The sequence below is a fragment of the Pezoporus occidentalis genome, unplaced genomic scaffold (genome assembly GCF_034315485.1).
Source record: "Pezoporus occidentalis ecotype Australia unplaced genomic scaffold, CSIRO_AGI_Poc_V1 ctg8, whole genome shotgun sequence".
NCBI lineage: Eukaryota > Metazoa > Chordata > Aves > Psittaciformes > Psittacidae > Pezoporus > Pezoporus occidentalis.
The window spans coordinates 13,973,038-13,994,370 of NW_026916158.1; the positions used below are offsets into that span (position 1 = coordinate 13,973,038).

General features: G+C 63.7%; 3 protein-coding genes across 5 annotated transcripts in view; 1 reads left to right on the forward strand and 2 right to left on the reverse strand.

Annotated features, from left to right (window-relative positions):
* The window catches only part of CLCN2 (chloride voltage-gated channel 2), an 82,899-nt gene extending 71,490 nt beyond the window's left edge, over positions 1-11,409 (forward strand). For 2 of the 3 annotated variants that reach the window (XM_062603291.1, XM_062603288.1), the window contains exons 3-25: positions 4,072-4,219; positions 4,711-4,842; positions 4,961-5,089; positions 5,843-5,976; positions 6,054-6,131; positions 6,235-6,313; positions 6,905-7,030; positions 7,098-7,182; positions 7,309-7,410; positions 7,494-7,578; positions 7,656-7,811; positions 8,181-8,250; positions 8,406-8,516; positions 8,753-8,966; positions 9,064-9,197; positions 9,318-9,469; positions 9,548-9,653; positions 9,719-9,792; positions 10,032-10,082; positions 10,595-10,633; positions 10,821-10,925; positions 10,996-11,082; positions 11,164-11,409. In XM_062603291.1, coding sequence (XP_062459275.1) covers positions 4,072-4,219; positions 4,711-4,842; positions 4,961-5,089; positions 5,843-5,976; positions 6,054-6,131; positions 6,235-6,313; positions 6,905-7,030; positions 7,098-7,182; positions 7,309-7,410; positions 7,494-7,578; positions 7,656-7,811; positions 8,181-8,250; positions 8,406-8,516; positions 8,753-8,966; positions 9,064-9,197; positions 9,318-9,469; positions 9,548-9,653; positions 9,719-9,792; positions 10,032-10,082; positions 10,595-10,633; positions 10,821-10,925; positions 10,996-11,082; positions 11,164-11,370 — 2,604 coding nt within the window. In that variant the 3' untranslated portion in view covers positions 11,371-11,409. The remainder of the gene's footprint in view (positions 1-4,071; positions 4,220-4,710; positions 4,843-4,960; positions 5,090-5,842; positions 5,977-6,053; positions 6,132-6,234; positions 6,314-6,904; positions 7,031-7,097; positions 7,183-7,308; positions 7,411-7,493; positions 7,579-7,655; positions 7,812-8,180; positions 8,251-8,405; positions 8,517-8,752; positions 8,967-9,063; positions 9,198-9,317; positions 9,470-9,547; positions 9,654-9,718; positions 9,793-10,031; positions 10,083-10,594; positions 10,634-10,820; positions 10,926-10,995; positions 11,083-11,163) is intronic. The other variant, XM_062603289.1, reaches the window with a different exon arrangement.
* A 385-nt stretch (positions 11,410-11,794) lies between these two features.
* LOC134155783 (heat shock protein beta-7-like) lies at positions 11,795-13,585 on the reverse strand. The gene is made up of 3 exons (XM_062603293.1): positions 13,352-13,585; positions 12,566-12,717; positions 11,795-12,143 (listed from the first exon to the last, which is right to left on the reverse strand). Exons 1-3 carry the CDS (start codon positions 13,491-13,493, stop codon positions 11,955-11,957), a joined length of 483 nt encoding a protein of 160 aa, XP_062459277.1. The 5' UTR covers positions 13,494-13,585; the 3' UTR covers positions 11,795-11,954.
* Positions 13,586-13,729: 144 nt separating this feature from the next.
* On the reverse strand, positions 13,730-20,405 carry FAM131A (family with sequence similarity 131 member A). The gene is given in 7 exon segments (XM_062603292.1): positions 13,730-15,694; positions 16,112-16,240; positions 16,774-16,956; positions 17,234-17,327; positions 18,217-18,341; positions 20,008-20,051; positions 20,053-20,405. Coding segments are annotated over 7 exon segments (1,071 nt in total). The 5' UTR covers positions 20,109-20,405; the 3' UTR covers positions 13,730-15,254.
* Between the last annotated feature and the right edge of the window lie 928 nt (positions 20,406-21,333).

Here is a 21,333-nt window from a genome sequence, read left to right on the forward strand (position 1 = left end):
GTTCCCAGCTCTCTGCCCCCAAGATAGCATATCTCTCCCCGTATCTCCCCCACCTGCAATCTTAGCCCCATGTTTACCATTCCTTCCCCTCCGAGGCCGCCCTGCTGGCACCCGGGTGCCCTGATGACCCAGGGGTGTCCTCCCTCCACATCATGCTCACAGCCCTTGGACATCTTGGGCAAAGGTGCTTCTCCTTGGCGTCCACTTGGGACGGTGCCCAGGGCGAATCAGCGAATGGGTACTTTGCCCTGGCAAAGGCATTCAGGCAGGCAGGGCTGGGGAGGTGGGCAGGGAAGCAGGGGCTGAGCTGCTGCAGGGTACCTGTGCCCCCGCCCCCAGGTGCCCGAGTTTGCTGAGACTCTGGCCCGATTGCTGCAAGCAGGGCTGGCTCTGATGAGGCTTGCCCACCCGGCACATAGGCACGTGTCTTTGCAAGCACCCAAAGCCCCTGACTGGGGGTGCCCCTCATTGCCCCTTTCCTGTTGCTCTCAGGTAGCTGTGGGGGACTGGCTGGCCATGGGAGCCCTGCCTGTGCTGGCATCTCCATGATCTTATCAGCCCTGCGGTGCCTCCCTGGCAGGGCTGAGCCAGGGAGCAGCTGGGGGCACAAGCAGGGGTACGTGGCACTGTTGGATGTGAGCTGTGTGGGTGCCTCTGCCACCTCCGCCTGCCACCCAACTGTGTGCGTCAGTGCTGTGTCCAGGGTTGGCGGGCAGAAAGGACAGCCCAGCTGAGCACTGCAGGGCACAGAGGTCTGTGGCCAGTGTGGGAGGGAGAGGCACATCAAACTAGCATTGGGGTAGCCTTGCATGGTGCCAGCAGACTTTGCCCTCCCTTCCTCTGGGTGCGGTAGCACCCATGCCCTGGGTGCCCTAGGGTGCCCATCCCCATGGCCTCTGGGCAGTGGTGAGGCTCATGAAACCATCTGGGGCTCATGGGTGAGGCTGGTTGCCAGCTCCTGTCCCATAGCCTCAGGCCTGGCTTTTGGGAGCTGCTTGGGCACATGCTGGGTAGAAGGGGTGCCCAGTGCTCCCCAGTGCATCTGAACTACCACCAGCTCTTGCTGGCACCTGCCAGGAAGGTCGAGATCCAGCTGGAGCCTGGCACAGGCTAGTCTGAGCCAGACAGCCCTAGGGACAGCTCTTGCTGTCCATGCCCAAAGCCAGGGCATCACAGCCACGTTGCAGGACTGCCCAGCCATGCCTGAAGAGCCCCATCCCCACCACACGTCCTTACTCCACCAGATTTCACCATCCATGTGTGCCGTGGCCATGGTGCCACTGGGGCTGGCACAGCCCCAGCCTTAAAGGTCTCCCCAGGATGCAGCATCACTCCCTGGAGACCCCACTTTGGGCAAGCACCCATGGGAACCTCTGGCTGAGCCCACGGGGTGCCAGGGTGCACACCATCCCCAGTGCCCCCACATGCCAGGCTGCATGGTGGGGAGCAAAGGGCCCCTGGGAAGGGAGGGATTAAGCTTGACAAACTTCCCTTGTTCACAGTGGAGCCACTCAGGGTGATTAGAACCTAGTTAAGACGGGCAGCGTGACACACAGCCCCCAGCCTCCGCCTGCCCGCTGCCAGCCCAGGAGACCCCCCCCCCACCCTCCTGCCTTAAAATATCACCCTCAGGATCAGGCTTTGGGGGGAAGGTTGGCTGGCATCGCAGAGGTGGGCACTGCTGCCAGGCAGGCTGGGTGCTATGGGACAGGGTGGCACGGGGACATGGCAGTGCCAGATGCCAGCACCCGCCCCAGGCGCAGCATCGCCTGGGCACAGCAGGCACCGCAGGCTGGCACTGCCTGGGGGCTGCAGCACGGCCGGTGCCCACGGTGCAAGAGCCCGAGACCCACATAGCATCCTTGGCCTGTGCCCGTGTCCCCGGGTGCCCCCCGCCAGACCCCCCTCCCCGTGCCCGTTCCCTGCCTGCCCGGCACTGTGATTGTTCAGCTGCTTCGCGGCGGAGGCTGGAGTCCCGGGGCTGTTTGTGTTTCAAAAGGCCTTTGTGGAAAAATAACCCGAGCGGGAAGAGGAGGAGGAGGAGAAGGAGGAGGAAGGGGAGAGCCCACCACTGGCCCTCACCACAGCCCCCTTGACAGGGCTGAGGGCCCTGGGGTCCCATGTCCTGCCTGTGGGGCCATGGCAAGGGTCAGAGGGGTGGCACAGATTGGCACAGTGCGGCAGCGGGGTGCCACAGCCCCTTCAGCTACATCCCTGTTGTTGCAGGTGGGGTTGGCTGCAAACAGGGGAAGAGGGGAAGCAAAATCCTTCCTCCTCAGCCAGGCTGGATCCCCTGGGCCTCGACATCCTGCGGGGTACCCCAGTGCCTGGAGGGCAGTGTGGCAGCCCCCAGCACAGTCCAGGAGGTGGAAATGGAGCTGGTTTGGGGACACTCAGCTTGGGAGTACCCCAGTCCCGGCCAAGGCCAGCCATGGGGCAGCAGGGGGGTCAGGGGAGGCGGGTGCTTGGCAGGGGGACAGCACTCTTCAGGGAGCTGACCCATTTTGTCTTCCAGAGGAAACAAGCTTTGCCCGAAGGGAGCCTTTGAACACTGGACCCCGTGCAGGGCTGGGGTCCTTCTCTGGCAGCCAGTGCCGGATCTGGGCCCCCAAGGTGGCCATGTCAGCATCTCTGCCTTGCTTGTGTCTTCCCCCCAGCACATTCTCATAGGGCGAGAAACTGCTGAGTTCGAGTTTGGGGGGAAATCCATGCTAGGAGGGGGATAAGCAATGAAAATGCATGTGCATCCCCTCCACCACCTGCCTCCCCACCTCCCTCCCACTGCTGAGCACAACCCAGGTATTAGACAGCAGAGAATCCAGCTGGCGCCACTCTGGCTGCTTTCTGCTCCCTGCCAAAGGGACCTGGGCAGAAGAGGTGCTCTGTGAGAAATGCACCTTCACGCCATCCCCACAGGGAGCTGAAACGTGACAGCAGGCCGGGGGGTGTGAACGGGACCCAGGCAGCCGGGGCTGGGCTGCCCATGTGCCCAGTGCGGTGCCCACCCCTGGTGATGCCCCTCCGCCGGGCACCGGCACTGGCACGGGCAGTGTCCTGGCTGGGCGGCCACGCGCTGCACTGGCATGGCATGGTAGGTGGGCATGCCATCGGCATGGGGCTCACGTCGCCCCGATGTGGGAGCCTGGCAGGGCCCCCACAGCCCTGAAGCCTCCCTTTGTGCCGGGCCAACCTCTGGCTCTTGGCATTCAGGTCGTGCTGGGGGGAGCGAGGCGGAAACCAAGCAACCGAGTCCTTGGCAGTGCCCGTCAGCATGGGACAAATGTCCCCGGCTCGGCAGGGAGGACAGGCACAAAGAGATCCTGGCCAGCAAGGGGGGCACTGCCAGAACCACCCCCTGCCTGGGCCAGGCCACGTGCCATGAGCAGGCAGGAGGTACTCAGGAGGAGGGGGACCCCCTCGAACCTCCTTGCTCCCCAGACCCCTCCTCATAGCCCAGGGACTGCCCCGTGCCTGATGCTGTGACCTCCCCCACCGGGACTGGGGGTATGCTCTGCCCCCCCCGCTGTCCTCCTGCCTCCCTGCTGCCGGCTGAGACCGGCCCGCTCACGTCACGTGTAGAAAGCTGAGACTGCCTCCCGGGGGGGCATCCTGGCCCTGCTTTTAGTGATGGCGAGGGGAGGCGCCTGCAGAGTGCCAGCACAACCCCAATACCAGCCCTCAGAGAGTTTTCCGGCCAGGCTGGCCCTGCTCCCATCACCGGAGGCCCTTCCCCACCCTTTGCCAGCTCAGCTGGTGCCCGGGGCACCTGGGCAGGGCTGGGACTGGTACTAGCGGTGCCGCCTGCCTGCTCTGGGTGTGTGGGCAAAAAGATCGCCATCGATCCCCGCACACCTTATCTGCCCAGCCCACTTCCACACCCTTGTGGGCAGCCCAGGAACCGCAGAGGCACCGCCGCCCCTTCCCCTGGGGTGCCGTGGCTGCCTGTCCCGTCGCCTGGCATTCCCCGGCGCTGGATGGCCATGGCAGCGTGCCCATACTCCCCTGTCTCGGTTTCCCCCCTTGTGTGCGCGAGCCGGGTTGCCACCCCCCTGCCCATTCCTTTCCCCACAGATGTATGGGCGCTACACGCAGGACTTGGGTACCTTCGCCAAGGATGAGGCAGCCCGGCTGCGGCTGCACGGGGAGGGGGACACCCCCCGGCCCCGCCGCCCCTCCGAGCTGCTGGAGTACACCCAGGGCCGCTGTGCGCCCTGCCGAGGTAAGGGCCACGGGTGACAGGGGCACGGGGGTGGGGGACAGCAGTGGGCACAGCCCCAAGGCAGCAAGTGGTCAGGGCATGGCTGCCCACCCTGCCACAGCGGTGGGAGGCAGGGTTTCTCTGGCTGTCATGGGACACTGGCGCCGAGGACAATGCCACCTGCCCGCCGAGCACCGGGGACACAATGGCCCAAAATAGCCGGGCATGCCGCAGGGACCGGGGGGCCCCAGCCCCTCTGCCTGGGGCCGTGCCAGGAGGGCCGTGCTGGTGGGAGGTGCGCGCCGTGTGCTGCTGTGCACGGCCAGAGCGCGCTGATCCCACCGTTCCTGTCTGCCAGTGGCTGTGGCACGGCACCGCGGTGCTCCTGCACCGGATAGTGCCAGTGGTGTTGGATTGGCTGTGAGCACTTGTGTCCCTGCCAGCCTGGCCCTGCCACCCCGGTGTGCCCACCGCTGGGGTGCCTGGCCCTGAGCCTACCCTTGTACCTGCAGTCTGCGCCTTGCAGTGCCGGCGGTTCCTCTTCTCCAAGGTGGGCGAGGACTGGGTCTTCCTCATCCTCCTGGGGCTGGTTATGGCACTGGTGAGCTGGGCCATGGACTTTGCCATTGCCACCTGCCTCCAAGGTGAGTGGGCACTGGTGGGCTCCCGGGGCCATAGTGGGGCATGGGATGGCTGTGTCACAGTGCTGTGCCATGCCATGCCCTTGCTACCTGTGACCTGGCTGGCTGGATGTGCCCGCAGCCCAGAAGTGGATGTATGGGGGCCTGGACACCAACGTGCTGCTGCAGTACCTGGCTTGGGTCACCTACCCCACTGTGCTCATCACCTTCTCAGCCGGCTTCACCCAGATCCTCGCTCCTCAGGCTGTGGGTAGGGCACTGGAGGGGTGCCTGCACCCCAAAGGGGTGTCCTTTCCCTGGGGCTATGGGTTGGGAGCTGTCTGGGTTTCCTTTTGGTCTGTGGGGTTGGGGGTCCTGGAAGTCTTCCAAGGACTATGAGCTGTACTTCAGAGAGTCTCCTGTGAACTATGGGGTGGATGACTTCCTGGGCTATAAGGCTGGGGGTCCTGGGGAGTTTCCCAGGGCTATGGGCTAGTCTTCAGAGGATTTTCTGGGGCCTGTGGGTTGGATGTTGTAGAATCATAGAATCAGCTAGGTTGGAAAAGACCTTTAAGTTCACCAAGTCCAGCCTTTACCTCAGTACTGCCAAGGCCACCACTAAACCCTGTCACTTAAGGGCCGTATCTACTTGGTTCTTGAACACTTCCAGGGACAGAGATTTCATCAATTCCTGGGGCTGGTTGTCTTCCAAGGGCTATAGGCTGGTCTTCAGAGGGTCTCCTGTGAGTTAAGGTGTGGATATCCTGAGCTATAGGGTCTTCCTAGGGCTAAGAGCTGGCCTTCAGAAGGTCTCTTGGGGACTATGGGATTGGGGTCCCCAGAGAGCTATAGGTTGAGCTGTCCCTATATGGCCATGGGGCTGTGGGGAGAGGTTTCTCTGGGGTCTCCATATGGCACTCAGGTGTGGCAGAATGTTAAGGATCCCCCCCAAGAACTACAAATCTGGGGCTGCCCAGTGTCCCCTCTCTATGGCCATGGATGAAGCTTGTCTCCATGGTGCTAGGCTCAGGGATCCCTGAGATGAAGACCATCCTGCGGGGCGTCGTGCTAAAGGAGTACCTCACCTTCAAGACCTTTGTGGCCAAGGTGATCGGGCTGACGTGCGCCCTGGGCAGCGGCATGCCCCTGGGCAAGGAGGTGAGGGCAGTGCCCCGGTCAAGGCAGGCAGGGGAATGGGGGGGACACCATCCTCAGCCCCGCCGCTGTCCTTGCAGGGTCCCTTTGTCCACATCGCCAGCATGTGTGCAGCCCTGCTCAGCCGCTTCCTCTCCCTCTTTGGGGGTATCTACAAGGTGAGCAGCACAGGCTGGCCCCAGGGGGCTCCGCCAGTGCCCCCAGCAGGTTTGGCAGCACCTGGGACAGGGGCAGTGCCACTCACCCTTGGCTCTCCCACAGAACGAGGCGAGGAACATCGAAATGCTGGCAGCCGCCTGTGCCGTTGGGGTCGGATGCTGCTTTGCTGCCCCCATCGGAGGTAGGGTCACCCTGGGCCCCTGGCATACCCCACACCTCCCACCCGGGCACCGGGGTCTGCCCAGTAAGGCAGGCAAGGGCCCCCAGGACAGCTGGCGTGGGAGAGGGCAGTGCCGCTTAGCGGGGAGGAGGAAGGGGGGAACGGGCGCCATCCTCCTGGAGGTGTAACGTCTGCTCTCGTCCTCTTCCCTGCTGCGCTGCGCTCCAGGGAGCTCCCTGCTCCAGCCCCGCTGAGCCCTGCCCGTAGGTTGGTGATGTGTCTAACTCTTTCCTTGCCCTTTGCCTGATGTCTGTCTGTCTGCCTGCGTGCGCCCCATCCCACCCCAGTGCCACCCGCCATGTCGCTGCTCATGTCTCTGCGCTACCCTCTCGCTCTTGCAAGCCTCTGCTTCGCTATGCCCACTGCAGCCAGCTACAGACTGGCCATGTGCTTTGCCAGGGAAGCCCTTGAACCATCCCATAGTGTGTCTGTGGGGCTGGCCAGACCCCTGCGGACCCAGCACAAGCATGGGCTCGGGGCAGGAAGCATGCCAGGCACCGGGGGCCCACCTGGGTTTCGCCGTCTCCCTTGTGCGCTTCCCCCCGGTGCCAGGCGTCCTCTTCAGCATCGAGGTCACTTCCACCTTTTTTGCCGTCCGCAACTACTGGCGTGGCTTCTTTGCCGCCACCTTCAGTGCCTTCATCTTCCGTGTTCTTGCTGTCTGGAACAAGGATGAAGGTATCCCTGGTAGGGTGGGGGGCTCGGGGGTCGCCCCGCCATCCCCCTGACCCCTGCCATCCCCCAGAGACGATCACGGCGCTGTTCAAAACCCGCTTCCGCCTTGACTTCCCCTTCGACCTGCAGGAGCTGCCTGCCTTCGCCGTCATTGGGTGAGTGCGGCCACCTTGGCACCCGTGCCATGGCCCTGGGGCAGAAGAGGCATTGGTGGCAGGTGGCGATGGTGATGTCAGTGGCCGTGGTGGCACTGGGTAAGCACTCACATGTCCTCTGACCAGGATCGCCAGCGGCTTTGGGGGTGCGCTCTTTGTCTACCTCAACCGCAAGATCGTGCAGTTCATGCGCCGGCAGAAGACCATCAACCGCTTCCTCATGAAGAAGTAGGTGCCTGTCGGTCCCTGGCACTGGGGTGGTGCAGCTAGGGCTGCACCAAGGTCACTCCCGCCCCATGCCACCCTGCCAGGCGCCTGCTCTTCCCTGCCCTGGTGACGCTTCTCATCTCCACGCTGACATTCCCACCCGGCTTCGGACAGTTCATGGCCGGCCAGGTACCTGCCATGGGGTGACACACCGGTACCCACCCCAGGGCCTCTGCCAGCCCCAGCTGATGCCTGCCCATCACCAGCTCACCCAGAAGGACACCCTGGTGACACTCTTCGATAACCAAACATGGGCCAAACAAGGGCTCAGCAACGAGTTCGAATACTTGGGCATCCTGGAGGCCTGGCACCATCCCCGCTCCAACGTCTTTGTCACCCTTGTTGTCTTCATCCTCATGAAGGTGAGTGCCTCCTGCCCCTGCCAGCCCTCAGGTGCCACCAGGAGGCTCTGGAGAGGGCCTTCTTGATGCCACCAGGGAGGTGCCAGATGGTTGCCAGCAAGGTGGCACTAGGTGGCTGCTCCCAGAGGCCATGCAGGTGTTGGTTGGGTGCTCTGACATGCCATCAGAAATCTTCGATGGGAGGCACCAAGGTGCCGCTAGGGAGGTTCTGGCAAGGTGCCCACAGGGAGGAGTGGGGCTGTCCCATGGCACAGTGCAGTGCCCATGTGTTGCACAACACCAGCTAGCTGTGGGTCATGGCAGGGACAAGAGGCAGGGCTGGGATGGGGAACAGAAACTAATGAGATGTGTGTCTGCATCCCCACACAGTTCTGGATGTCAGCCCTGGCCACCACCATCCCAGTGCCCTGCGGAGCCTTCATGCCTGTCTTTGTTATCGGTGAGAACCCGTACTCCAGGCAGGGACAGAGGGAGATACTTATGGATGTCCCCAGTGTCCACTTCCCAGCAGCTCTGGGGTAGAGGAGAGGGCATGAGGCTGGGTCGGGTGCTGGGAGAGTCCTGTGCCTGCTCCCAGCTTCTTTCTGCGGGCAGGAGCAGCCTTTGGACGCCTGGTGGGGGAGAGCATGGCAGCCTGGTTCCCCGACGGCATCCACGCTGACAGCAACACCTACCGCATTGTCCCGGGGGGCTACGCCGTGGTGGGTAAGCACTGGGCTGGCACAGGGGCACCATGGTGGGCATCCCTTGGGCAACCTCCAAAGGAGCTGGTGGGTTCCCCAGGGCTGAGGAGCTATCCCCACGGGCTGGGAGTGGCACCACCATGGGGATGTCCCCAGGAGGTCCCAAGGGCTCTGGACTGGTGGATGGCCACGGGGTGGGGACCCAGCCTGGCAGGCAGCACCTCACAGTTGCCCCTCTGTCTCTGGGGATGGATGCAGGGGCAGCTGCACTGTCGGGCGCCGTCACCCACACGGTGTCCACGGCTGTCATCGTCTTTGAGCTGACGGGGCAGATCTCTCACATCCTGCCTGTCATGATCGCCGTCATCCTGGCCAACGCTGTGGCCCAGAGCCTCCAGCCCTCCCTCTACGACAGCATCATCCGCATCAAGAAGCTGCCCTACCTCCCTGAGCTGGGCTGGGGCCACCACGAGTGAGTGTGTGTCTCCTGCTCTGTACCCAAGCCCCTCACCAGGCACAAGGGTAAGGGGTGGCATCACAGCGAGGCCACCATTACCTTCCTGGGGCAGGAAATACAATGTGCGGGTGGAGGACATCATGGTGCGGGACATTCGCTACGTCACCCTCAACTGCAAGTACCGAGACCTGCAGCACGTTCTGCACAGCACCAAGTTGAAGAGCCTGCCGCTGGTGGAGTCAGCCGGTGAGATGGGGGCAGGGGGCTCTGCTGGCGCCTGCTCCAGCTGTGGGATGTGCCGGGATGTGTGCGGGGATGGCAAAGAGGGGATCAGGAGCCAGCGTGGCCCCCCATTGCCTCCATCAGAGTCCATGATCCTGCTGGGCTCCATTGAGCGGACGCAGGTGGGGGCCCTGCTCAGCCACCAGCTCAGCCCCCAGCGCCGGCTCCAGGCCCTGCAGCAGAAGGCGCTGGCCGAGAACGGGCACCGGCTCTCCGATGCCAGCATCCGCTTCCAGGTGAGGGGGGCGGGCATCATGGGGGCTGCCTGGCCAGGGTGCCCCCACCACTGTGCCCCACCACCTGTTCCCCCGCAGATCAGCACGGAGGCCTCGTCAGGCACCCCTGCCCGCGCCACCCCCCGCAAGCCCCTGAAGCCAGCTTTGAAGAGGGTGCCCAGCGGCCCAGCCGAGAGCCCCCCAGGTGGGTCAGCACAGCCCCCCCCCAGACCTGCTGTGACCCCCACTGACACCCCTCCCCACCCACAGCTGGCACCACCGACCACTCCGGCATCGCCCTCAAGAGCCTCTTCTGCGCCAACCCCACCGCAGAGCCCATTGAGGTGAGTGCATGGCCCTGCCCAGCCCAGCCTGGCCTTTTCTACCCACTGCCATCCTTTCCGACCATTCCAGTTCCTTTGCGTCCCTTCACACCCGTTCTCAATCCCTGCCCAACAGTTCCCATCCCTGCCTGTCCTTGCCCCTTCCTGCCCACGGCACGTAGAGCTGCTGTTGTTCCATCCCTGCCCTGCCACGACCCTGCCATGCCCTAACACTCCTGTCTCTCCCCACGTGGTGCCAGGCCCAGGGCACAGCCTATCGCAAGGCCAAACATGTCCGCATTTCCATCGTGGTAAGCTGCAGCCAATAGCAGGCTGGGCGTGGTTCCTCTAATCAAAGCCCAGCACGGATTTTCAGAACCAATCAGGGGCCTGGCAAAATTCTGTTTGGCCAATCATGTTCTGCCTCTGTGTGCGCAGCCAATCAGTCCACCCTGATTCTTCTCAACCAATCACAGTGTGCATCCTCCCAGTCCCCAAACTTCCTGGCAAATCATAGCGTGCCTTGAAGGCTCTCGGCAGTCGCTGCTCTCTGATTTGCCCCACTTCACTCAGCCAATCACGGCACAACCTGCGTTCTCCCCATAAGTCACAAGCTGGCTTGTCCCACCTTAGCCATTCATGGCGTGACCTATGTTCTCTCAACCAATCGTGTTACCTGACCTGCACGTGCTGCCTGCACCCTGCCCATGCTGCCGCAGCCCCATTGCTCCTGCCTGTACCCTGCTTGCTCCCTGCCTGTGGCTGGTGTGCGGTCATGCTGCCTGCTGCCCTGCCGGGCTGCTCACGCTCGCCTCTTCTGCAGGAGGAGATGGATCTGGGTGACAGGATGACCCCGGCAGAGGTGAGTGGGTGGGCAGGGGCAGGCAGGACCCTCCTGCCCGCAGGGGACCAATGGGGTGCTGAGGCAAAAGGTGGGCAGGGACGTGGGCAGCACCAGTATCCCCATAATGCTGAGTGCAGGGGAGGGTCCTCACTGGCATCCTGTGCGGCCAAGTCCCCTCACCCTGCCCCATGGCATCCCTCCCCAGATCCTGGAGTGGGAAGAGCAGCAGCTGGACCAGCTGGTGGACTTCAGCAGCGCCAAGATCGACCCTGCACCATTCCAGCTGGTGGAGCACACCTCACTGCACAAGGTGTGCCTGTGCCTCCCTGGACCTTCTCCCTAACCTTCCAGATCCCCAACTCAGACCCTTTTTCCTGCAGACCCACACCATCTTCTCACTGCTGGGCCTGGACCATGCGTATGTCACCAGCATCGGGCGCCTGGTGGGCATGGTGTCCCTCAAGGAGGTGAGCAGGGACTGGTGTGGGGCTGGAGGGGCACAAGGGGTCACCCAGGGCCACCTGCCCATGTGTTTGGGGTGCTCGCAGCTGCGCAAGGCCATCGAGGGCTCGCTGACAGCCAAGGGGGTGAAGGTGCGCCCACCACTCGCCAGCTTCCGTGACAGCACCGCCAGTGCCGGCGAGCCCGACACCACTGCCCTGCACCAGCTCTGGGACCGCCACCAGCACCACCCCATGCCCCGCGAGGCCAGTCCCGGGGGTGATGATGACGACGACAGCCCCAAGGGACAGTGAGATGGGGGTGCCCCCCCCCCCGTCCCCAGGGCCCCTGGCACCTGCTCTGTGCCTGCTTGTGCCAAGCTCATCATAGGGGTGGCACCCTCAATCCAGAACCACTGCCCCCTCCCTGTGCCAGGGGCTGGCTGGGTGCCCTCCAGCCTGCCTCTGCCCCCCACCCCCTGCCAGCTCTTGGGGCTTTCCACTTCACTACCTCTGCCCCTCCAGCCCCTGGTGCCCCCCGGCACAGCCGCTGCACTCACCCCCCACCACAGGCACCACGCTGTCCCTGCTCAGGGTAGCACAGGGGGCAGAGGGGCAGCAGGCCAGGGCGCCCACAGGGACACAGGTGGACACTGCCTCTCTCCTCAGCACTTCATGGCTGAGAAGTGGGGAACCTGCCTCCTCTCTGCTGTGCATCCTCCCCATGTAAATACAGAGATTTTTATATTAATTTAATAAAAGGTCTTTATAAACAGAGCCAGAGCGCTGAGGAGCTGGAGGTGGGGAGGGGGCACGGCCAATGGGTACAACCAAAGCTACACCGTGGTGTCGAGGCTGGCATCACTTGGAGCAAGAAACCGATCCTCCCCCAGCGCTGCTCACAGCGTGGCCTCACTGCGGTACAGCATCTGTGGGGGCTCACTGGGGCGGGCTACGGCACGGCGCTGCGCAGTGATCACCAGCGTGCCGGCCTCGGTGAGGGCACAGCTCACCGACAGCGGGTCCATGTCCTCAGGCAGCTGGCACTTGTGGGTGAAGGTGTCGCAGACGGTGCCATCCTCAGCCACCTGCGGGAGGGCAGCACTGGTGCCTGGGGCACAGCATGGTGGTACACGGCACATTCCCAGTTACCCCAGTGCTGGCAACGTGGCAGGTCCCGGTCACCCCGGCTCCAGCAGGGAGCTCAACAGGGCAGAGTTACTGGTGACTCAAGGACAATTCCCAGTTACTCCATTGCCAGGAAGGACCAGGTCTCACTTGCCTCAGCCTTGTGGGGGTGGGTTAATTTCCATTTACCCCAGTGTCAGCAGGGGCTCGTCCCAGTTGCCCCCACCAACAGAGACTGCAACAGGGCCGGAGTTCCCAGTTACCCCCATACCAGCAGGGGCCATTCACAGTTACCACCCCTGCAGGAGTGGGTGCCATGGTGCAGGATCCCCATCACTCCGTGGCCAGGGGGTGGGAATGCTGCCGCCCTGGCGTGCCTCACCTTCTCGGCCTGGATGGCGACGTGGCAGTTGGAGGTCGTCACCACGATGTCAGGGGGCTCGAACTGGCTGACATCAGCCACCACCTGGTAGGTGTCACCCTGGGCACGCACCCAGGTGCCCAGGCTGCAGGGGCACACGGCACCCGGGGACCCTGTGGGCAGTAGGGGGCTGCCAGGCATGGGGGCAAGGGGCCTAAGGGCTGGGGCACTGGGGGCTGTGGGAAGCGGGTGCCACCTGGGGAGAGGCTGGGGGTGGCAGGTGGCACTGTGGGTCTGGGAACACCGGAGATGCTGGGGGGCTGCAGGGGGAGCAGGGCCTCCTATGCGTATGAAGGTATAGGGTGGTCCAGCATTAGCAGGAGGCCATGGGGTTTGTGGGGGAACCCGAGGGGTCTGGGGGCACTGAAGGACCTGGGGACAGCAGGGGTGCAGTGAAGGAGACTGGGGACACAGGGGACAGCCTAGGGAGAGTGGATTGGGGGGCACTGAGTTTAATCTGGGGGTGTACAGGAAAGTGGGGAGTTACCAGGGGACACTGAGAGGTCTGGGTAGGGGAAGCTGGAGGCACAGTGGGTCAGGGCACAACAAGGACACAGGGTACCGTGGGCTTGGGGGGGTTGGGAGGGCTGGAGGACAGTCCAGAGAGCCATGGGGCACCTGAGGGGCAGTCCCCCCGGTCTGTGCTGGGGAAGGGGTCCCATGTGTGCCCAGCACATGGCAGTGGGTAACTGTCGTAAGCCCTCCCCGGGATACCAGGGACTCCCTGCCGCCCCCCATCCCCAGTACCTGGGAACCCAAAGGCCTCATGTGCCAGTGCCCCGAAGGGCCCATGCTGCCGGTCGCTCTCGAAGCGGGGCTCGCCATGCCCCGGACCATAGGTGCCAATGCGCTCGGTGCGGTAAGAGGAGGCTGAGCCGAGCGAGGCCATGGCGCCTGCTGCCTGTGCCCACCAAGGGCCTGGCCGCGGGGAGGGGGCCGCCCGCCTGCCTCCACTGACACTGACACATGCCCATAATTAGGCACCCTGGCCCCAGGAATGCGAGATAAAGGCTGAGGCCCCGTCATCACCCTGTGGGGCCAAGGAGGAGATGTGTGGCTGCCACCAGGGCCAGCCGGGGCAGCCCGGGAGGATGTGCCCCCACCCACAAGAAGAGGCACCTGGCACAGCGCTCTCACAATGGACTTTATTGGAGACGTGGTGGGATGGAGGAGAGGGTGCCGGGGTGGGCACCCCTCGGGTACCGCCGCAGCGGGGTGGGTGCTCAGGTTGCTGTGAGTATGAACACATGTGCTTGTGCATGTACACTCCAGATGTGCACATGTAAACACACACATGCACACACACACAGAGCAAGGCCCCGCACCCACCCGCAGGCACCCCATACCCCGCAGCCCATCCCAGCGCCGCGGGGAGCATCCGCTGTCCGCAGAAAGAGGGTGATGGCAGGGAACCCATCAGCATGGCATCAGGCCTGCTGGCCCCTGCACCCCCTCACAGCTTGGCCATGCAGGGAGAGGGGAGCCAGACCCATGCCGGGCACCCTACGGTAGGGAGGGGGAACGGGTGCTGTGCCTGGCAGGGGTTGATGGGGATCCTGGGGGCACACAGGAGCAGAGCTGGAGTGGGTGCTGGGGCACCTGAGGGTGCAGGGCCAGGGGTGCTGTGGCCATGGGCAAGGAGCAGCATGCAGTGGGCAAGCGGCCCTACAAGAACACATGCCATGCAGGAAGGGGGGCACAAGCGTTGGCAAAAACTAGCATTCCTCCCCCAAACAGTGTGCTCGGACCCCCGGCACAACCCTGGGGGGCCCCCAAGCCAGGGTGTCACCCTGATCAGGACAGGGGGAGTGGTCGCCCTTCATGTAGGCACTTGGTTCCCTGCTAGGGGTGAGTGACTCGGGGTCAGGGATGTTGGTCACACTGCCCCTTCCCGCCTCCACCCCACATTGCCCCTCAGCAGACTTGGGGGGCCCTGGCTGGGCTGAGCCCCCTGCCGCGGGACTGGCTTGAGGGTGCTGCCACAGATGGCCAAAGGCCCCAGCCTGGGGCCCATGCCCCCACTCGGCCCCACAGTCTTCCCGTGCCAGCCCCACACACATACAAAAGTATAGAAACCCCGGCACCACGGCACATCCGCAGCTCCTGGAGCCCCCAGCCCTCCCCCGGCCCCGAGGCAGCAGTTCACAGTTTAAAACTGTCCGATAAAAGCTGGCTAGGGAGAGAGAAGGAATTCCCCCACTCCCCACATTCCCCCCACCGCCCCAAGCCGAGGGTGTGGGCATGGGGCAGGGGCACCACGGGATGCTCAGAGAGGTTCAGCCACGCCAGTGGGGAACCTGTGCTCAAAAGGGGAGCCAGGGGTGGTCTGGGGGGGGAACATGCGAACAACCAACCCCACTGTTTCAGTCCTGTCAGTTTTAGGGGGCACATCTGGGCATCAGGGTGGGGGTCAGACCCCACCGAGCCCTTCCCTGTGCCCCTTCCCCACTCTCATGCAAAAATCCAGGAGGACAACGATACGGCCAAGCGGGGCGGGGGCACAATGGCCGAGGGGCCTGCAGCAGCCCCCCAAAACCCCCCTGTGCCCAGATAGTGAGGGGGCACAGCAGCAGGGCTGTCCCTTGCCCAGCACGGGGTCCGACAGAAGGGTGGACCCCTGCCGGGAGAGGCAGGGCACCCCAGGGGGGGATCAGGGCTCTTCGGCCTCCTCCTCCAGCGATGCCACCCCGGAGGATGCGACGTCGGAGACTTTCCGTCGGAGCGGGAAGTCCTTGCTCAGCACCACCTCGTCTTCAGCGGGTGAGAGGCAGGCTTCGGCGTAGGACACGGAGTAGAAGGAGTCCTGGCACCGGAGCCGTGCCAGGCCCCGCAAGGCACTTTGGCTGGCCGGGGGGGGCAGCTTGGGCAGCAGCAGGTCCTCGCCACCCAGGGAGCCCAGCAGTTTGGCAGTGAGTTCAGAGGGGGACACCATCTCCAGGCTGCAGAGGCTGGAGCAGAGAGTCTCGGGGGACAGCGTGTGCGAGGAGTCGCTCTCGGGCTCGCAGGAGCCGTGCCGCACGCCCAGCTGGCACAGGTGGCCCTGCAGCAGGTCTCGCAGCAGCGCGCTGGCTGGCACCGAGCTGGGCAGCTCTGCAGGGAGCCGAGATGCCCGGGGTCAGTCAGGGTTGATGCACTTGGGGGTGCCAGCTGCCCCCCCATCCTGTGCCCCAGGGGGTGGGAGCACCCTGCCATGCACTGTGCCTCCTCTGCCCACAGATTGTTGTGTGTGTGGCGCTGGTGACCACCACAGGAAAAGCAAAGTGTGCTCTGGCACTGGGGACAGTGCAGGGCTTCGCATCCCTGGCATGAGAGCCATTCGCCATGGTTCAGTGCAGGGGCATGGCTGCAAAATGGGGGGGCCGGGCTGGGGAATGTGGCCGGGCATGGGCATCCCACTCTTTCAACCCCTGGCACCAGCAGCGGGACACCAACGCCAGCAGCAGGACACCAACACCAGCAGCAGGACACCTTGCCCACCCAGTGGGTACCCACTCCCATGGCACTTACCAGTGGGCTGGGAGCTCTCTGTGGGGGGCATGAAGTCCTCATCGTAAGACTCGTCATTGGAGTCGTCCCCATCCACTGAGGACCAGGCACGCAGCTTGGCCTCAGCGATGGCGAACTGCTCCGCCACACCTGGCATGGGACAAGCACAGGTCACACACACACCAGGAGGTGCCCCAAAATACCCCTGCCCCAGCGTCTCTGTGCCCACAGTGCACTGATGGATGGATGGAGGGATGGATGGAGGAATGGATGGAGAGACGGATGGAGGGATGGAGGAATGGATGGGGGATGGATGAAGGGATGGAGGGGTGGATGGAGGGTCGGATGGAGGAATGGATGGAGGGATGGATGGAGGGATGGATGGATGGATGAAGGGATGGAGGGGTGGATGGAGGGTCGGATGGAGGAATGGATAGAGGGATGGATGGAGGGATGGATGGAGGGATGGATGAAGGGATGGATGAAGGGATGGAGGGATGGATGGAGGGTCCAATGGAGGGATGGAGGAATGGATAGAGGGATGGATGGAGGGATGGATGAAGGGATGGAGGGATGGATGGAGGGAGGGATGGAGGGATGGATGGGGACCACCCACCCACCAGCCCTGCCCTTGGCCACGGTGGGGGAGTGTGCCTGCCAGCCATGCTGCACATGGTGCCCACCAGCAGCGAAGCGCGCCTCCTGCTCGCCCTCGCTCAGGTGGCAGTAGGAGTTGAAGGCGCTCTCCAGGGCAGTGGGTGGTTCCACTGGCTTGCACCAGCCCTTCCACTCGATGAGGTGGGCGACGCGGCCCTGTGCCATGGCCGTCGGCTTCGTCACATGCTCCTTCACCACCTGCGAGATGCCTGCGAGATGTGCCCCCACATCAGCACTCCCTGAGCACTCCAAGTGCCCTCCATGAGTCCATGAACCAGCACCCCCATCTACTGCCCTTCAGACCTGGCAGCCCCGTGCCCTCCTCTTGGGTACCACCAGGGACCAAGGGACACCTTGAGCCCCCAAATTCCAGAGGGGTGACCCCAATGCCCTTCCCAAGAGGCACAGACCCTTCTCCCATAGGAGACCCCCTTTCCCTGGGTGAACCCTCGGGCACCCCACACCCTGGGCCAGGCGAGCAGTTACCATGCAGAGAGGAGCGGGCCAGGGCAGCAATCTCCTGGATGGTCAGCGCGCGCCGTGACTTGGGCAACATCTCGACAGTGTCCTCAACATTGACCTGCCAGGGCAGACAAGGATGTCACGATCCCCAGCCACCCCGCCTGCCCACTGCCTGCCACCACCACCGCCACCAAACCCTGTGCCCTGGGAAGGGGCTCAGCCCCGCTTGGTGCCCACCCCCTGCAGCTGGGTTGTCTGTGCACACACGTGTGCTGCAGACTCACGTGCGCTGCAGACTCACGTGTGCCTGTGTGCAGAGGGTTGGCCACAGCCATTACAGGCAGGGCAGCAGTTACACACACACACCTGTGTCTGTGCGCATGCTGTCATGGTAGCACACCCGTACACTGCTGCTCACACTGCACCCTTATACGTGCACACACAGACATGCCTGCTCATGTAACCACATGTACACACACAGGCGCTCGTACACATGCAAACACACACACACACAGGGCCCTCCTCACCATGCGCACACATGAACTCACTGCACGCACACGTGCTCACTGTGCACACACACACACATAACCCGCACCTGCGTGCACACACACACATGTGCATGGTCCATGCTAGCTGGGGCCACTGAGTGTCCTCCCCGGCTTGTGCACACACATACACGCGTGCTCATGCAAGGCCACTGCCACGCCAGAGCATCCCAATCCTGCTGCTTGTCCCTGTTGCCCGTCCCAGCCATGCCAGGCCCTGAGCCCATGGCCACGGGGGAAGCAATGCAGGATTTGGAGGCGCGCAACAAATTGCATTGCCATGGCAACGAGGCACCGTGGACTGATTTCTCCCAGGATACAGCCTGGCTCGTGGCTGACGTCAGAGCAGCCCCAAGCCGCTGCGAGCTGTCGGGTCCAAGTGGCCAGGAGACTGGGGGGCAGCAGGGCCCCTTGCACCCCAAAACCTCAGGAAGGGTGTCCTGCTGTGAGGTACCAGGGTACCTGGAGGAAGTCCTGGCTGTCGAAGGAGGCCTGGTGCACCAGGCGGGGCAGCGGGCGAGTGGCACTCAGCGGAGACAGCGCTTTCACCTCTTTCCACTCCACGCACAGCGTCGTGTCCACAGCCACTGAGGGAAGAGCCAGGGCTGGCATCAGCACCTCCATGTCCCCAGCACCCAGCTCAGCGCCCCCCTCCCAGGGTAGCTGCTTCTTGTCTGGTCTGAGACCAGGCAGAACTCATTGCAGAGGTGCTCCGGAGTGGCCGGGTGCTGCGGCACAGGTGACTCACACCCAGGCAACTCTTCTGCCTGTGTCAGCGGTAACGCGCAGCCCCAGCCAGGCAGTGGGGACCGGGCTCCTGTCCCAGCTTGGCCGCTGTTTCGGGAGGGGTGGGGGCAGCTGGACCAGGCTGGGGTGGATGGGCTGAGCCAGGCACTGGGTGCATGGGGGTATGTGGCACTGCAGGGGGCTGCTGCTCCTCCTCCGCCTCCAAGGTCTCCCTCCCCAGTTCCCCAGGAGGAAAAGGAAAGAAGAAAGAGGAAAGGTAAGAGGAAAAGGAGCAAAAAAAGGATGGGGGTGATAAAAGCACCCATTCCCATCCTCCATCCCAGCAGCCCGACCTCATGGCACTGGCACCCCAAACCTCCTAGGCACTGACTCCCAAGTTCCAGGGACAGGGAGGGTCCTCTGTCAACACAGCCCCCCAGCCAGGCCAGCCCTCAAGGGCCGAGAACATGATGTCCCTGAGCAGCTTCATTCCCCCTGCACCAAGGTGGGCCCAGCTTATGTAAACCATCCTGGAGGTGGGATATGGGGGGGGCTGAACAGTGTTCCCCCCCAACCCCTATCTGAGGGTAGCCTTTGGCTCCTGGAGAAACTCCCAGTGGCACCAATCACACCCCCGGCTGTGGGCAGGGGCACCCTGTGATGATGCCCAAGCATCAACACCCCTACCGCTCTAGCAACAACACCCCCAGGGCCTCCCTGATGCATCTGCAACACCCCCAGCACCATCCCAGCCCCCAGAACACCCTTGGATCATGGTTACAGCCCCCATCGCCCCCATCCCTCCTGCAGCACCCCCAGGACATCTGCAGCACTCCCATAGCATCCCAACTGCACCCCACACCCCCCAACGCACCCCTGCCAGCCCCCACAGTTCCTCCAATAGCCTCCTAAGCACCTCTCTCCCCCTTATAGCACCCCCTCTACCTTCCCAGGCCTCTGACCAACACCCCCAGCCCCACACCCCCTTCTCAGACCCCTGTCATCCCCCCATTACCCACCAGCTCCCACAAAGCTGCACCCCAGCCTCTCAAATTCCCCCAGTCCCTGCCAATCTCACCCCCTATAACTCCCTGTAATCTTTGGGTTACCTAGCTGCCCAGAGCAGCATCCCCAGGCCCCAGATCCCCACCTGTCTATAGCCCCCATCCCCTTATACACACCCAAACCCTCCAAAGCCCTCAGGCTATCTGTATCCTCTCCCATCCTTAGGCACCCTAATCCTCCCTGTCCCCCTCCCTACCTCCATACCTTTCCATAGTCCCCAGCGCACATAGCCTGCCCCATAAACCACCTCATACCCCAGATCCCCTCCATCCCCACCTTCCCACATGCCCCCACCCCTGTATCCTTCCAACACCCTCATAGCATCACCCCCATACCCCCGGCCACCCCCCCAGCAGCCTTCCCACATCCCCCGCACCCCATACAATCCACATCCCCCTACACGCTCCATACTCTAACACCCTCCACGAACCCCCCCCCCCTCCCCCGCTGCCGCTCACCCACCGATGGTGGTTTTGGAGCCGATGCAGCCCATGCTCCCCGGGGGAGCCCGGTGCGGGCACTACCGCTGGCTCCGCGCCGCCCGCATCATCCCCCGGTCGCATGGGCGGCCCCGGGCAGCGCCCGTGTCCCGCCGGAGGCTGCTGTCAGGCTGGGCCGCGGTGCCTGCGCCCCGAGCGGTGCCTGCGCCGGGCCGGGGAGCAGCACGTCCAGAGACGTCACTGCTGAGGGAGGAAGAGGAGGGAGAGGGGGAAGCGGGAGGGGGGAGGGAGATGAGGAGGAAGAGGAGGAGGATGGGGAGAAGAGGGAGGAGGGAGAGGAAGAGGAGGAGGAAGGGCGGGAGGAAGGCTAGGGAAGAGGAGGCAAAGGGGGATGAAGGATGAAGAGAAGGATAGGTGGGAGAGAGGCTGGAGGAGAGGAAGGGGAAATGAGCAGAGGAGAACGGGAATGAAGGAAGAGGGGGGCTGAAGGAAGAGGAAGAGGGGGATGAACGAAGAGGAGGGGGGCGCGGGGAGGAGGAGAATGGACGAAAGAAGAGGAGGGGGCCGAGGAGGAGAGGAAGGCCGGGCACCGCGGAGAGCGCCGTGCCAGCACCGCGGACAGCGCCGGCCCGCCCGGCCCCGAGGCCCCGCTGCCCCCAGAGCCCCCAGGGCAGGGACAGGGACCCCTTAGCCCCGGGCCTGCCCGCGAAAGGGGGGCTGTGGCTCTGGCCCTGCCTGTCCCCCCCCACACACCGCCCCAAGAGGATGGCAGTAGGGTAGGAAGCACACAGTTATGACAAGGGATGCTCTCGCTGGACCGGGGTGCAGGGCAGGTGGGTGCAGGCTTTGGGCACCACGTCAGGAGATCCAGGCCAGCGCTGGTGCCAGGCTGAGGAGTTAACCTGCAGCCAGACCTCTGTTCATTCTGAAACCTACTGGTGGCAATTAATGCTGCAGTACCTTTTCCCTGGCACAGTGGGGCACTGCCAGGGTGTCACCCTGCCCCTTGGTAAGCAAGGTAACGACCAGCCCAAGGGTCTCCCTCTTTATTTACTCTCTCACTGAGAGGAAGGGGGAGCTCTTGGTCAGTATCGCCCCCAGCCCCCCTTCTCATGGCCCTGCTGGCCTTTCTGTGCCAACTGCTTCCCAGCATTAGAGCTGCCAGGGTTGCAGCTCAGACAGATCAGCCTCTAATCTGGGGAACAGCCTCCAGTTAATTATTCTGTTCCCTTGGGCCATGGCCAGTGTGACTCAGCAAGAGGCAGCCCAACGCAGCAAAGACTAGTCTCCAGCCCCAGGAAGGACACTCCACTAGGGGCTCCCAAGACTTGCCCATCTCCACCCCATC

What these genes read in the sequence shown, in the direction of transcription:
- LOC134155783 (XM_062603293.1), bottom strand. Translation starts at nt 13,493, where the DNA reads ATGGCCTCGCTCGGCTCAGCCTCCTCTTACCGCACCGAGCGCATTGGC. An exon ending in TGAGGCCTTTGGGTTCCCAG is followed by an intron (nt 12,718 to 13,351) that starts GTACTGGGGATG and finishes TACTGCCCACAG; the next exon opens with GGTCCCCGGGTGCCGTGTGC. An exon ending in TCGCCATCCAGGCCGAGAAG is followed by an intron (nt 12,144 to 12,565) that starts GTGAGGCACGCC and finishes GCCCTCCCGCAG; the next exon opens with GTGGCTGAGGATGGCACCGT.